The following is a 15889-nucleotide window of genomic DNA, read 5'->3' on the forward strand; positions in this document are numbered from 1 at the left end:
TTGCTTGAAGCAAACATAGAAATCTGCCATAGATAATATTGTAGTACCAGGGCTTTTCTTAGCATGTACCTCTGTGCATGTCTTGTAAGTTCTTTAACACACACTTTTACTTTAAATGCTCTTAAATTCCAGAGAAACTCTCTCTGTAGATTGTCTTCTGAGGATTTTTCAGTGGTCTATTGTATGCTTCAACCACTGAACTTTTCCCAAGTCACTATAACTGGTCTGAATATCTTACAGTATGCAAGTACTGTTCACCATTTTTCATATTGAGTAAATATGAAATTCTGAGTTAGATTACAAAAAATGCAGTCATTTTACATCAGTCTTTCATGCCCCAAAACAATATGAAACAAAAATAATTCTTTTAGAACAAGGACTGCTCTGCTCCCTCCAGAAACAAGAACCAAGGTCCATTCTTGGAATACAGACTACCATCTTCAACAAACATTACCACCAAACCAGGGTGGGCAGAGGGAAGGTGAGTATGCAAGGACAAGTTTAAATATCACAAATTCCAATCATTTTGCAGAAGCTTGTGGTTTTCTTCACCATGTGGGTTCCAGGAGTTGCACTACAGTTGTCAGTCTTAGTAACAAGCACCTTTATCTACTGAGCCATCTTGCTAGCCCCTACCACTTTTTAATTGGCTGTTTCTTTTTGTGTGTGATGTTGGTTGCTGTAAATCACTGACTGCATCCCAGAATTATCACTGACATTAATTCTGAGTCTCTATTTACACAATTTCTATGGAGAAGGGCGCCTTATTTTTGTTGACACCACATAGCATTCTGATTCTTTTGACAGGGTGCCTTAAACCAATTTTAGCTTTTTGCACCTACAGGCATAATGCAGGGCAGATTATAATCTCATGGATAATAGTAGTCTGCCTACTATTGAAGGCATGGATTAAATATTGTTTTATTTTGCTGTACTGTTGTTGGGGTTGTTTGTTATGAGGAGGTTTGAAGTTCATGGGAGAAAAAGTATGCTGCTAATTCTTTAAATCTTTCTGGAAGTCTTTAAAATTATGCTTTTTCACATACAGATTTTCCCATTCCTGGTCTCTATAGCACTTGCATGCCAATGCCACCATGTTTGTTTGTTTGATGGTTCCCTTTCACTTTTCACTGGACTCCCATTTCACCTGGCTTTCCCTTCGCTATACAATCTACATAGCAGTTCTATAAATCCTTTTGATAAAAAGTGTATCATACTACTTTCATTGTTATATGCTTTATCCCCTTCCTATCATGTTTTCTTGGGCTGGTTTCATGGACAAAATAATTCAAGAAATTTGTGCCAGCCTCTTCCTAAGAAAGCATTCTGGTGGGGCAGCTGGAAATCAGTTTATAACACTCATTAAAGTTCTCCTAGTGATACTGAGCTGGAGTATTGATCGCCACTGAAGGTATACTTTGAGAGGTTTCTTTCCATCCCCTTTGGCCTACCATACATGTAGTTAAATGGGCCCCTGGAGCCATGCACAATATTTCTTATATTAAGAAGCCTTTGGTATGAAGACAACATGAATGCTAAAAGTAGTACATGTGTGAGGACCCATACTGCCTATGTGTCCTCAAAACCAAGGATGTTTTCTTTACCTCTGTGTTCATTATGTGTGCCACACACCAGGGCTTCCAAGGTCATTTAATGACCTATGCCTGTATATCAAAGTCCTCACTCTCAAGCCAGTTATCATTAGTCATATGTCCTTCTGCTCTTTAAAACAGGCTATTTCCTAAGTAAATAGCATTCTCATATCTACATGTCTTCTGATTATTCTTGGAAATTCCTCAGAGATGGACCAGTTTGATTCTTGGGTCTAGTTTGGCAAAAGTGAGCTGAGGCTCACAGAGTCACACTGCATGGATGCTGTCACACTTTTTCATGGTGTTCATACTGGGGAGGTGAAAGAGAGTCTCCCCACCTCCGTCCCTGCCAGGGACTCTTTGCCCTCCCTCGATTTGCTCATAGTCCTCATGCGGCCAGCAGGGATGGGGGAGCCAGTTTGAGTTGATTACTTTTGACATCAGTTGTTAACATAATTTTGACATTAAGCTTCCCCCCTAGCTCTGGGGTGATTCTGACTATATTCTGACTATGTCCAGGCTCTGGCTTGAGGAACCATAGGGAGTCTCTGGGGCCCCAGATTTGGCCTCGCTGGAGGGAGCCTGGGAAGGAACCTGTGTTTCTCAAGCACACGCCCTCCAGGCATGGAGGTGGGGCCCCAGCAGATGTCTGAATTTGGTAGCCAGGGCTTGGAGCCGGATGCTGAGAATGAGGCCTGCAACTCATTTCCCTATTAAACATTCTGAGAACATCTGCACCAGTTTCCAAGGCTTCTCCTTAATTGCTTTGATTATTGTGTGAAGTTAAGAACTGGCACATTTCCGTGATGTTGTGATGAAGGTGAAAAGATCGCTTTTAATTAGATTAAAAACATTTTTTTCTTCCTGTGTAATTTCTCCTTGAAAATCAAGGCCACTTTTTTGTTTTCTTCATCCAAAGACCTCCAGAAACTTTCCTCCCCACCTCTCCAGAGGTTTCTGGGGAATGTCCTGTGAGCTCAACTTTTGGAGAAGATAATGCTTAACCCAGATTCCATTGTATATTAAAGTTTCCTGGGCCTGCTCTTGCTGCCTGGAACCTTCCCTTGAAATGTGTCTTGGGAGACCTGGACAGTTGACTACTTACAGCATGGAAAGCTGGATGGAGTGATTTAGTTTTGTAGGCAGCTGTGCTGCGCACTTTCTGTTTCCTGGGCTCACTTAGAGCTGATTCTGTCTCTGCCTGTCTTCTTTAGCACTTTTACTATTGAGACCCCACCCCTGGGCCTATAGAACCATTTCTACTTACTCTGAGATGTATGTGTTAGGCCTGATATCTCCATTGTGAGAAAAGGCATTCAAGGCAAAGTCTCCAGTGCTATGAACTCTGAAGTTATACAAAGCCAAGCATTGTTACTAAGATTCCTTGGGAATCCACAGGTCATCTTCAACTGTCATGTCACTGTCCATCTCAGGTCAAATGTATACATATATGCAGCAATCTTTACTTGAATGCAAAATACAACATGCTCCATAATGTGCTGAAAACACTCACTTGCACAGGGTATGGAGAGGGCCTCTCTGAAGGCGAGTTTGCATTTTAACAATAAAAAGTCAGTGAGCAGCTGTAAGAAGCCCCTTTCCCAGAGATTCTTGGCCAGTGCAGAGCTGAAGTCAGGGCTTTAGGCCAGATTTTCCTAGCTAACCTTCTTCCTCCCAGTCCTCTACTCTGCAAAGCCTAATGAGGCTGTCGGGGGGGGGGGGGTTACTGTTCTTTTGTAACATAGATATACCCCCAGATATATCTCCTCAGGCTCATATCCTATTCCTAGCATCATGTATTCCTGAAGGCTCTTGAAAACCAATGACAGAACACAACTCAATCTAGATCACAACAAATGGGACACTTTTCTGGCTCATAAATCTGAACCCAGATGTTCCATAAACAGCTGGATCTAGTCCAGTGATGATCTTCCTTTTTCTCCTTCTCCCTCATAGATACATGCATGGCTAGATACATGCATAGTTATGCACATTTATATTATTAAGCAGTCATTTTCCAATGAGTGTAAGACAGCCACCAGCTTATATCTACCAGTGAAAGAAGCCACAGACTTTCCCAGTGATTCCTGCCACAGGCTCAGGATAGCTCTTGATGCCCCCAACCAAAGTACAAGACATCCTCAGACATACAACTCTGTTGTGGTCCAGCCACAAAGCCAGTGGATTCCTGACTCTTTACACACAGAGGAGTTGTAAATGAGGACCCCTCTAAGAAGGATTCAGTGAGATATTTCCAGAAACCAGGCCTCATTGCAGGGTATGCAAAAACAACAGGTGTCCACTCAAGCAAGGTATTTTCCTAAGCGGAACTGGGTACCAGCTGTGAATATACATTTACACAGTACTTCTCGTCTTGTTCCTGGCAGCTGTTGTGGGAATGGCTTTTACATGTTCTGTCCTTGTCTCTTACTTCTTGCCTCTGAATGGAGACACAGGTGGTGGTGGGTCTGGTCTGGCTCAGGGTCTGTGAGCAGGACATGGGCAGCTGGCACAGGCTGTGGAGCTGCAGCTCAGCAATGTCACGCAGGCCCTGACTGCAGCTGTCCAGATGCCCTAGGGAGGGCCTTTTCCTTCATGGTGCAGGATCCACAGGGCTTTGGTAAATCCACCAAGACAGGGAAATTGATTGAGGGGAATAGAGAAGGGGCCTCTTCTAAGGGAAGACATAGGCAGCTTGTTTATTCCATTGGTGTGAGCTGGCTCAGGGGACTTGCTTGTGCCAGGCACCGGAGGTAATATGGGGAAGGAAGAAAGCAAGGTTCCTGTGCTGAGAGTCAGGCACACATAAGCCCCATGGCAATTGAGCAGGGCAATCTCCAGAGTCTTGGGAAGCTTGTAGAAGAAGGCAGTTTGGGTTACATCTGGAAGATTAGGCAGGATTATAATCAGTTAGAATGAAGAGGGCAGAGGCGAGCAGCTGGGAGAAGTTACTGACAATAGCAAGTCTCAGCAGAAGGCAGTGGGCAGCAGGGTGGCCTGTGGCCTCACAGAGAGCTGGACTTGGAATGTTCAAATGCTGACCTGGTGAGAAGAGAGCAAGTTTGGGAGCTCAGTGCAGGGAAAATGAATCTAAGGAATGGAACACTTTGGCGAATTTGGGAAGAAAGAGCTCTATGTCACTGGGTATCTTGGGCATCTTAAGGATGGATAGGGGGATGTGGGTGAGGAAGGGCACTCTACATATTGTGTTAACCCCAAAATGATGTGTATAAGGCAAATAAAGGCTTGCACAAACTAATGTTTTTATGATTTCTAAATGTATCATACATTCAAAACAGAAAACACACACACACACATATATAAGAAAGGAAACAAAAATTATTTAAGTCCTTTAACCCATGGGCAAACACATCACATTTTGATCTGTTTCCTTCCAGTCTCTTTTTTTCTATGCTTAAGTAAAATGCAAATCACCCTAATGAGTAGGCCCTTTGGCTGAGAAGGAAGATGCTGCGTAGAGTCTGGTTTTGGTTCTCTTGAGAGAGGGTGAAACTTGGCAATGGGTAGCCCCAGCTGGGGCAGTTGCCACGCCTGAGGCTACATTCGCCATTCCAGACCTCCCATTTTCCTAGAAAACAAAATTGTTTTGTTCTGCCCTGCACACTTAGGTCCAGATTCTGGCTCTGACAAGACAGAAGCAGCCAAGGAATGAAAGCATCAAAAACTGGGACCATTTTAGGAAAATGTGACTTCATTGTCACTAGGAAACAATACTTTTCTTCCAGGGCCAGGTACTCTGGCTCTGGTTGGTTCAGCAGAGAACACCTGACATTGTTCCAGGGTCCTTTATGCAGGATCTAAATGTCTAGGTGAACTACCCTTGTCACATCCACTATGGTCTCACAGTTTTTTCTGTAGTACAATAGGACTTTCTTTTCATATCCAGACAAACTGTGGAATCTTCAGAGATGCGGGTGACCAATGGGGCTTCTTAGAACACAATACTTCCCTCAAGTTCTTGCCTAAGAAGGGCAGCACCTATGTCTGTAATTTGAATCCCTGCCCTACCAACCCCCTTTCAGAATCTTTAAAATGTCTGATTGGGCTCCGAGTACACATCCAATGAAGAAGGGGTGGCAGTCTTGATTACTGTTTCCCCATGAAAGGGGAGGCACCCCCATAGTCTCTGAAACATGCCTAGCAGGCAACAGTCTTTCCTTTTGACTTGAAAAAACAACTGTGCTGAGTCCCTCTCTGACCCTCACTGCTGGAGTCCCATGAACCCTTCCCAGGATTAAACCAAAGAGTCCACATTCCTCTCTGGCAGGTGCAGGCCCCACCCCCCTCTGGATAGCCAACTGATGTGTACATTTTCATTTCTTAATACCAGGACTGAGCCTTTCTCAGGGATTGAAGGGCTCACCCTGGGTCCTAAGGCTTGGAGATGGCACTTGTCATTCTGGGGATGTAGAACACAGCCCTCTCTTCCAGCCACCTCTTTGCTGCTCTTTCTTCTATATACAAGTGATGCTAGCATTGAAATATGTATTTGTGTTCTCTTTCTTTCCTTTTTTCCAAAAGAACATTTGAATCCTGGATGAAGTTTTAGCTGTGACTTGACAAGTATATAATATAACCCAGTGCACTTGAATCTCAGCCCTGAGTCTCTAAAGTGGCAACAGTAACATACTCCCACCAAGACTCAGACCTGTGGGCCTTGTCATGTGCACACATTCCTCAAGGTTTACTGGTCTTTCCCTGGTCTGAGGATGTCACAGGCACAGAGCCCTTCGCTTGAGCCCTTCTCCCAGCTATGACTAAGTAATGTCTGTGCAGTTTCCTGCTGGAAGTCTGCCGCTAGCCCCCTTGGGCCATGAGCTCCTGAGTTTATTTACATTTCCCTGATTGCTAGTCAGGCACAACACCTTTCCATAAGCTCATCAGGCGTTTGGATTCTTCTCTCATGGTTTTTATTTTTTTTTCTTGGGGGTGGGGGTGTCTTGCTTATTTTTTGGTTAGATTTTCTTTTTCACTGCTAGGGATTTAAACCTAAGGTCTTAGGCACAGTAGGAAAACATTCTACTACTTTGCTCTCCTTAGCCCACTTTTTATCTTGAGATAGAGCCCTGCTCTTTGACCGTTGTCCTGACTCACTGTTGCACAGGCTGGGTCTTAACAGTCCTGCTGCCTCACTTTCCCAAATAGCTGGGACTACAGACCTGCAGCCCCAGGCCTGACTATTTTTCTCATTGATTTGCTCAAAATTTTGATTTATTATTTTGATTCTTTTTACTACTTAAAATGTATTTAGACATTTAGGTTTTGACTCTGTAACAAAATTTGTATTTTCCTTTTGGTTGTTGCTTCTTAATTATCCTCACCCCAAGGCTATGAAGATATTCTTCTATATTCAGCCATATGGACCTTCTAGCTTTGCTTATCATAATCCCCTGGAATGCCAAGAATGAATTTTTGATGTATGGTGAAAAAATTACAGGTCCAATTTAGTGTTTTTTTCCCATGTGCATTTCAAAGTGTCCATGTGTAGGGGCTATTTTCTGACATCTAGCTCTGTCCTACTTGCCTATTAGTCTGCTCTTGAACCAAAATGTATTAATAACCACTCTTCAGGAGTACTTGTGTTTGCTAAGCAAATTAGCCACTCTGTTCTTAAAGACTATTACTTTTTTTCCTGGTCTTTTATACATCCAAATGAGTTCTGAACCAGTTTATCAAAGTGTTCACACACAAACCTTAGTTTTCATTAAGATTTAGGAAGAATCTTTTCAGGATTGATTTATATATATATATATATATATATATATATATATATATATATAAAATCAGTGTAATGAAGGCAGTTTTCTGTTTGTCTTTGTCAATGTCTCTAAGGTTTTGTGCTTTTCCTCACAGTTTTTAATCTGTCTTTACATACAGAATCTTTTCTGCCATGCTGCTTTTCTTCACTTTTAATTTGTATGTTTTATTTGCATATATATATATATATATTACATAAACTTGCAGAAGAAAAACAAAATAGTTTTACCATGTACCTTTCACTGTTGTATCTTGTAATAACCATTTTACATTGATGAAAACTAAAAAAAAAAAAAAAAAAAAAAGAACTATAATTTAGTCATTTTCCCAGTTTAACTACTTCATACTCCAAGAGCCTATCTAACCATTACATTCATTCATCAGGTCCTTAGTATCCTATGGCCTGCAACTTATTGGCCTTAATGCTTTTGAGGAATACTCATCCTATATCATTGCTACTCTGGGTCTGTCTAACGTTTTCCCCAAATTGGAATAGGTTTACAGGTTTGGTGGTTGTCATTAAGTCAAGGTGTTTTTCTTTTCTTCTATCAGCATAATCTACTGCTAGTAGTGTTAACCTTGACTACACTGGTTAGTAGCTCACTGCAACTGACCTGCTGCTTCTTCCTTATACCTAGTCATTAAGAGCAAGTCACCAGGTCTAGCCAACAATCGGTGAATGTGAAATGTTACTCTGTTTCTTTCAGGAGAGTATCAGAGACTCTGTGAATATGTTAAAATCACTAAAACAATAAAAATTTATTTTGGGACTGAGGATGTAGCTTAATGGGAGAATGCTTGTCTAGCATGCATGGAGCCCTGGATTCAATCAATGTCACTGGAAAAAAAATATGGGTAGGGGAAGACTCTGAAGTTTCTACTTAAGATTTCACCTACTAATTTTAGTATTCATCTATGGATCTTTCTTGAAGCAAGAATTTTCTATGGTATACTCCTAGTTAATTCACTCCTTCTATGTTTATAGGAATTGTTCTGTAAAAAAGCCCTTCATTTCTTTTTCAATTATTTGTTTATAAATATGGACTTTGGAATTTTTTTCAAGTATAATTAAGTATTTTGTTGCTCAATTTTTTCTAGCTTTGATTACCAGTACATGAACCCTTTTGCCATGCCTTCCATTTACTTCCTTTCAGGTTCATCTTGTAGTTTCCCTGTGCTAGGCCCAGAAGTGCCCATTCTTCTAAAGAGCCACATTGGCTTTTACTGAAGAACTAACAGTGTTAGAAAATAAGGTCTGGATCATTGGCATGAAAGTGTCACTATTTACATTTCCTATCAGCGGGTAGAACTAGGAAATATGTACATAACTGGTCCATACACATCCATGTTTTGTTGTATGTATCTATATGCAGCTAACCTCGAGTTTATACTGCTTCTGACCAAATAGTTCGTCCTTACTTTATCCCCAGCTCCCATTTTCTAGTAGAGATACTGGCTTGTATAACCCTTGATATGTAGGATACCTGTACAAAACAAACTTACCTACAAGAATATTGTGTTAATGATAGTATTTTTTAAGTTGTTCAGTGCCCAATCCAAACATTCTTTTTAAAAGCAATAGGCCAATTCCTTTCCTGACTTTTCAGTGCTGTGTCATTTTTCCAACTACTCATCTTGGTGCACTTTCTGTCCCAGAAACTTCCAATAATCTGTTTGATTTTTTTCCTGTTTGTATACAGGGATATTCACTTGGAAGTTGTATAATCCTGTGGATTTAGACAAATGCTTTAAGTATCATACAAAGAAGTTTCTTCACCTAAAAATGTCCTTTCCCCAAAAACACTAACAGAAACTGAATTGTTCCACAAGTTTTGCATTCTTGTCCTAGAAACTGAATCATGCAGTATACATCCTGTTACACCTTACTTCTTTTACTGCTCAGCAAAATGCACTATGCTTCTCACTCCATGGTTTTTTTTTTTTTTAATATTATCCCATTGCATAGGTGGAACAGATATACCACAATTTGTTTATTTGATTGTTAGTTGTTTTTTGAAGTTAGACGTAAAATTGCTATATGTGTGTACATACACACACATATGTACATACACACATAATTCATGTGCAAATTTTTGTGAACATAAATATTCCATATACTTCAGTCATAAGTGGTACGTATGTTTATAAGAGACTATGAAGTCTGTTCTTCAGAGCAGCTGTGCTGCTTTGCATTCCAACCAGCAGTACATGAAGGTTGTAGTCATTTTGTTTCCTTTGACTGCTTGCTGTTACAACACTTTTTCCATGTTCATGATAATTTTCCATTTTATGAACACTAAACATCCCTTGCATTGTGCATAAATGCTAACTGTGTTAAAATTTATACACAGGTACAGATGTGTGCCCACATTGTTATGTTTATATTGGAAATAAATGTAAAAGACTGCATTATTGGATGTGGGAAACTCATTTCATAAAGTAAAAGCATCACTGTTAAAAAAAACAAGACAGTCTCTATGAGAAAACAACATATTATTAAAAGGCCAAACATAGACTAAAAAGATGTTTATGCATTATTTAACACAAGGTTATTATCTCTAATGAATTAAAAGCTCCTTTTAAATGACAAGCAAATAATATGAACAGGCGATTCCAGGAATAATCCAAAACAAGCCAGAAAGCAGTCAGTGAAGGTGAAAAATGAGAAACCATCCCCTCCCCAAAGCCCAGAACCATTATAGAAAAGGGGATGGAAAGATTACTGAAGAGGACTGGAACAAAACTGACTTCTGGACATGACAGAACAGCTGTATGATTGTCTACAGGATCAAGCCAGTCAACATTCTATTATTGAATGGGAAGAGATTCATGAACCCCAAGAGGTTTTTGATAAGCTATGGACAGTTAATGGCTTCTGGAAAGGAGAATCAGTTTTTCTTTGTCAGACTCCTAGAAGTTCAATCACACTCCAGCAGATATGGACCAGAAAGTATATGGACATGTTCAGAAGTATTATGGATAGCACAAATTGAGGTTGATGGGTTATTAAATTTTAAAACAAGAGGAAACAAGCTTGGGGTACAAAGAGGTAGATAAGGGTGGATTTGGGAGGAGATAGGGTGAATATGATAAAAATTATATGAAATTTTCAAAGAATTAATAATCTTTAAAATGAAAAAAACTGTTTTTATCCATGCTTAATGGGCCATGCAAAGAATGGAAAAGTTGAAGGGGGAAAAATTGCTACAACTTAATAGAAGAACAATCCAAAAACAATATTACCAAAGACACACCCATCTCACTTGACCTAGTGTAACAATAAAAATGGATACTGCATCACTGTCTGATTGGCATAAAACTATGAGACTGAATGTCCATAAAATATAGGATGAGTAAGGAAACTGTGGTGGATCTAAACTGTGGGCTATTATGCTGCTAAAATGATCATTAGGTGCATAATTGCATACCTGGAAAAAAAGCAAGTCATAGAACAGTAAAGAACCAACAAGAACAGGGGCTCATTCATGTGTATAACATCACATATACACTAGTGCAATGAATAAAGACGAGCCAGGGATCTGCCCAGCAGGTGACACTTATGATAATTGAGGACCACTGTGAATTTTCCATTATTCCACTTGTTAGAAGTACTCAATCGCTCTACATCAAACACTTTAAATGAAAAGTGAGTTGAGAGCAAACACTAGTAAGCTGGAACACGCTGTGAAGCCTGATCTGGATCAGTCCCCAGAGCTATATGAAATCAGCTATTGGGACAATTTGGGGGCCTCCCTCAAAGTGCATCTTGTTAACACAGCAACATAGCCAGAGCAGAGAACTCATGATCCCCAAAAGGCAGAAGTACTAGCACCCTTTACTGCTTGGCCCATTGATCTGTCAGTGTATGTGTATTAACAACACTAGGAGTCAGTGCCTCTAATTGTTCTTGGCACAAATGTTTTGTGTGAAGCTAGTGAGAGACTCAGAAACTGAGAGAGGACAGGTCCTCAATCTGAACCTCAATCCCAGGGCACACTGAGGAGAATATACCAGCCTTTATCTGAGATACTGAGGCCCCAGGCACCTGGGAACCAATCTGAACACCCATTCACCTATTCCACTCCACTCAGTGTAAACCTAATGGTGAGGCTTAAAATTTCTAAGCTTTGTCTCCATTCCTCACCTGACTGACCATGGGAGTTCATGGGTTTATCCCATAGCAATAGCAAGTTGAGGTGGGCATTTGAGTCTAGTTCTGTCCAGCTCTGGAGCCCCTTCATGATCAAGTTTCTACTGAAGCCTAATGAGCTGTCCCCACACCTTCTCCACAGTAAGGAAGAGTCCTACACTGCTGGAAGTAAGCACACCCCATTTCTTGAGAACAAACAGCTTTGCTGAGGACCTGGACCTGGAAGGGGAGACACTGCTGACCCCCATCACCCATGTGTCACAGTGAGTGTCCATTTGCCCCTAGAGGTTGGGGCTCAAGGGAACTGCCCGGCATAGGGCAAAGCTCACCCTCTTGCTGTAATGCAGTCTACTCACCCAGTACCTAGAACTCACTGCCTATCCTTAAGAACCTGGCGCCATTGGCTGCTGGGATTGGCCTCGGCGCTTGGGCAGGAGAGGAGAGCAGGGGCTTTCCCACCAAATCTGGAAATATGATCCTCTTGTTTTGCCTTATGGAAAGCCAGACTGATCATTTCCCGCTTGTTTTCATGCTTTGAGTGTCTGAGAAAATAGTTTTTCCCTCCCCTATCTCCTTCCACCACTCCTTCAAAAGAGTCAACTTTGTTTTTTAGCATTTCCCCATGGAACATTGGCCAAAGCCACCAGGCAGATGATGGGTACTGTCTGCCAGTTGCTGCTACTGTCCTCAGGGGCTCCTTCAGGTGGAGGAAATGGCTGATTTTCCATGCCTTCCAGTTGGCCTTGCTCTGAGGCACAGCTGGCCTGGGACACATGCCCATCCTCTCCTCTGTTGGCGCCCCCATCACGGCACCACCAGGCCAATTCCCAGTACTGAGCCACGGTGTGATTTCTCTACAACATTTGACTCAAATGTTCCCACCAAAGCCCAACAGAGGCACCCACGTGGTACAGTTAGGTCACTCAGACCCCTTCTGGCCACTGCACTGCTGGGTACTCCCCTGGGAAAGTGTCTTTGTGTCAGGATGTTAGTGCTACACTCTTAGCCCTCCTGGTGTTTACATACTGGGACTTTATCATTCTTTCTACTGAAATTCATGTACTTAGCCATGTGTGCTTGGTCATAATGCTTCTAGCCTATGCCTAGATTTCCTGTCTTTGCTATCTTCACAGTGTGGGCTGGACTTCACAGTAACTGAAGAAACTGGTGCTGGGAGCTTTTAAGTAACTAGATAGCCAAGTTGAGGCCAAGTTGAGGTCAGAAGGGATGATTATATTAAACAAGCCATGCCCCTATTTTCCCAGGCAATTCAAAGGAAGGTTACCAATGTCTCATAGTTTATAAGATGTAGAGAGTGTCCATGGGCTCAGAGAGAGACAGCAAGTTATTGAAAAGCAGAAAATATTCTCCCTCCTAAGACAGCCTTACAGGCTGGCTGTATTAACAGGCAGGAACAGGTGTAAGCAGGAGTCCAGACAGGCTGGGCAGGTATAGGCTGGTGTCAGTGGGTAGAATAATAGTGCACAACATGGTTAAGGCTCTCAATCAATTAAGGCCAGGGTACAAGAGAACTCAAAGTATAAACACTGCTGTCTTGTGGTTGGTGTTGTATGCAATATGACAGTGCCTGCTTAGGAGTAGAAATGGTAAGTAGCAAGCACCATGGCAACCATAACAGGCCCCAGAGAACTGCCTAAGCCTTGAGAGTCCACTCAGCCTTCCTATCCTCCTGATACTCACCTCTTGTTGGTGCCTATTCCATTTTATTCTTATGGTCATGGAGTAGCTTCCAGATACAAAAGTATTTGTACCAAGAAAGGGCAGGGCTCTCAAGAAACTATCCATCCAGATGGACAAACATGTTTTGCAGCTCCTGGCCAATGTGAAGCCCCTGAAGGAAAGTACCATTGAGGTCCCAGAGGAGGATGGATAACTGGAGATAGTTCAGTCCATTGATTGTCCTATAATCAGTCAACCCTTTGGGGTCAAAAGGCCACCTGTGCTGATATTAGTACATTCAAAGCTCCTGGAGCCAGATACTGCCCATCTGTTCCAGAAGCAGCCCTAAGTCAGTAAGATAACATTGCTCAAAGTACTAACTAGTTCAATTATTTTCCCTCTGAGTAACAGAGCCTCAAAGATGTGAAAGATGCTTTCTTGGCTACTGTGTCACCATCTATCTAGGTACCACAGCTCTTCTCAGGCCAGCACTCCTGGAGGCTCTCTGAATAGGAGGTTAACAGTCTTTACTCAGTCAAGTCCCCACCTAGGAACACACCAAGGCCATTTCTAGAGCAAGTTCTTCCAAATGCAACAGCTGGAAGTGAGCTAAGCTGAGAAGGTGGGAAGGTATGAAAGAAAGAGCCCATGGTGGTACTGAGTTTAAAAAGCCTACAGTAGGGACTGAGAGAAATCACAGGCTTCAGCAAAAAGATATGGTCAAATCTGAGTTGGGGGTCATGGCTGAGGCATCAAAGAATCTGGATACCCACTTTCTTAGAAGTCAAGTGCCATCCTTGCTGAAGGTCCTGATAAAGAGGATGCCCACAGGCATGGTGTTAAGAGTCCTAGAACCCTATATGCTCCCAGGACTACTGGCCTTTCTAAGACCCCTCCCCATCCTGGGGAAACAGACAGGCCATCATGGGTACTGTGTATGGGGTCCACGTGCCCACACCAGGACTGCATTCCTTTGCGTCTTGCACAGTCAGCTTGTTGATTGATGTCTGTAATTAAGCTAGGCTCCAGCAGCTCAGTGATGCAGCATGGCTCCTGTGGGCAACTGGCCCTATGAACCTATAACGAAAAAAGAGGCACACACCCTGGCCCGTGTCTACCAGGGACAGAGATGTGTACTAGGGTCTTGGAGGGGGCAGAGTGGGTGGGAGGCAGTTGCAGAAAAAACAGATCCAATTTTCTTCAGCATTTTACTGATGTTAAATGTATTACCATGCTGGGCCAGTTCCAGAATTCAAATTAAAAGCATAAATAAAGACACATTTTGTTTCCATCTCAAGCTCTCCCCGCCCAGGGGCCCCAGGGAGGTGAGGTCACTGTAGCCTTGATTATGGGAAGGTCCCTGGGGCTGGGTGAAGCTCCTCTTTTTCAGAGCTTGTTGGCCTCTGATAATTTAGAGATGGAGAAGCCAAGATGCTGGCCTATTGAAAACTAGAGAGCCACTGATGAACAGGGAAGGGTGCTCAGAATGCAGCAGCTTCTCTGACCCCAGCTCAATAGACAAGCACCAGCAGCTCCTAGAGTATGTCCCGGGCCTTACCCAGCTCTAAGCAGCTGGGCCACAGCCTTGCAAACATATTTCAATCAGATGTTCTCTTCCTGATTCTAACATCATTGGAAGGGAGCCCTGTATTTTTCAAGCTCCCTCAACATGGATCTTCTAACCTAAAGGCTTGCTCCAGGTTTCTGAGAGCCAACTATGTCAAAATATAGAGGAACTACCACAAGAGATGTGGGTAGCCTTACATCTAGTAGTTAGGTTACGTTCCCAGGAATCTGCTTACTGTGGGCAACTGGCAAGGGCTTGTATGTATCCATTGCCTTGAGTGGTATCCCACCAGCTGGAATACTCTTGTCACTCCTGAAGCCATTGGAGTCACATTCATCTTCCAGTGTCTACTAAGTCTTCCTTCTCCTCGAGAATACCTCTTACACCCTCTTAAGGCTATCATCAAGCTCCTAAGCCACAGCTCTCTGACTCTTAGCCTAGGGCTGGTAGGGAGCAGAGTATCCAAAAGTTCCTCTTGGTCACTCCTTTTCCAGCACTCCCCAAATTCCAGAATGAAAGAACCCTAAGACTTGCCACTTCTACTCTGGCACAGAGAGTACATGCTTAGCCTTGCTTGAGATGAAATAAGGTTTCCAGGTAGCTCCCATGGATGTTGAGACATGGAGCTTAGAATATAAGTGCCTATACCTAAAATCTAAAGGACAGTGTTTGAATGTGGCCTCAGTGAGCTTTTCCTACAGTCATTTCACCTCCACCCTCCAGCTGATGAACCAATCAGAACTTGTCTGGAACCCACATCTTTGCTCTATCAGTTACACAAGGATACCCAAGATGAACATCCCCAAAGACCAAGCCTACCATAAGCACAGCAGCCTATAGCTCAGCCTGGCTTGTCATATAGTTTCCCTGAAGGTTTCTTCAAAGAAGTCAGTTCCCCCGACCCCTCTGACTCTTCTGTTGTGACATTTTCAACTGTCAGCCTCAATTTTTATTTACTAACAAGCCTGTCACCCTACTCTGGGGAATGGGAACATTCAGGGGCTTCCTAGTTCACCAAGATGGGTGAAGGAAAGTATAGAGGTCAGAGGGAAAGTAAGAACACAGGCTAGGGCATTGCAAGAATCCCACCAGGTGCCCATGAGCACCTCCCGGGCGAGCATG

General features: G+C 42.6%; 1 protein-coding gene across 1 annotated transcript in view; it reads left to right on the plus strand.

Moving 5' to 3' along the window:
* Positions 1–15889, plus strand: part of Kcnq1 (potassium voltage-gated channel subfamily Q member 1) — a 314995-nt gene that overhangs the window by 137132 nt on the left and 161974 nt on the right. The window contains exon 11 of the mRNA XM_051193455.1: positions 11663–11783. Coding sequence (XP_051049412.1) covers positions 11663–11783 — 121 coding nt within the window. The remainder of the gene's footprint in view (positions 1–11662; positions 11784–15889) is intronic.

Source organism: Phodopus roborovskii, unplaced genomic scaffold (genome assembly GCF_943737965.1).
Source record: "Phodopus roborovskii unplaced genomic scaffold, PHOROB, whole genome shotgun sequence".
NCBI classification, from domain to species: Eukaryota; Metazoa; Chordata; class Mammalia; order Rodentia; family Cricetidae; genus Phodopus; species Phodopus roborovskii.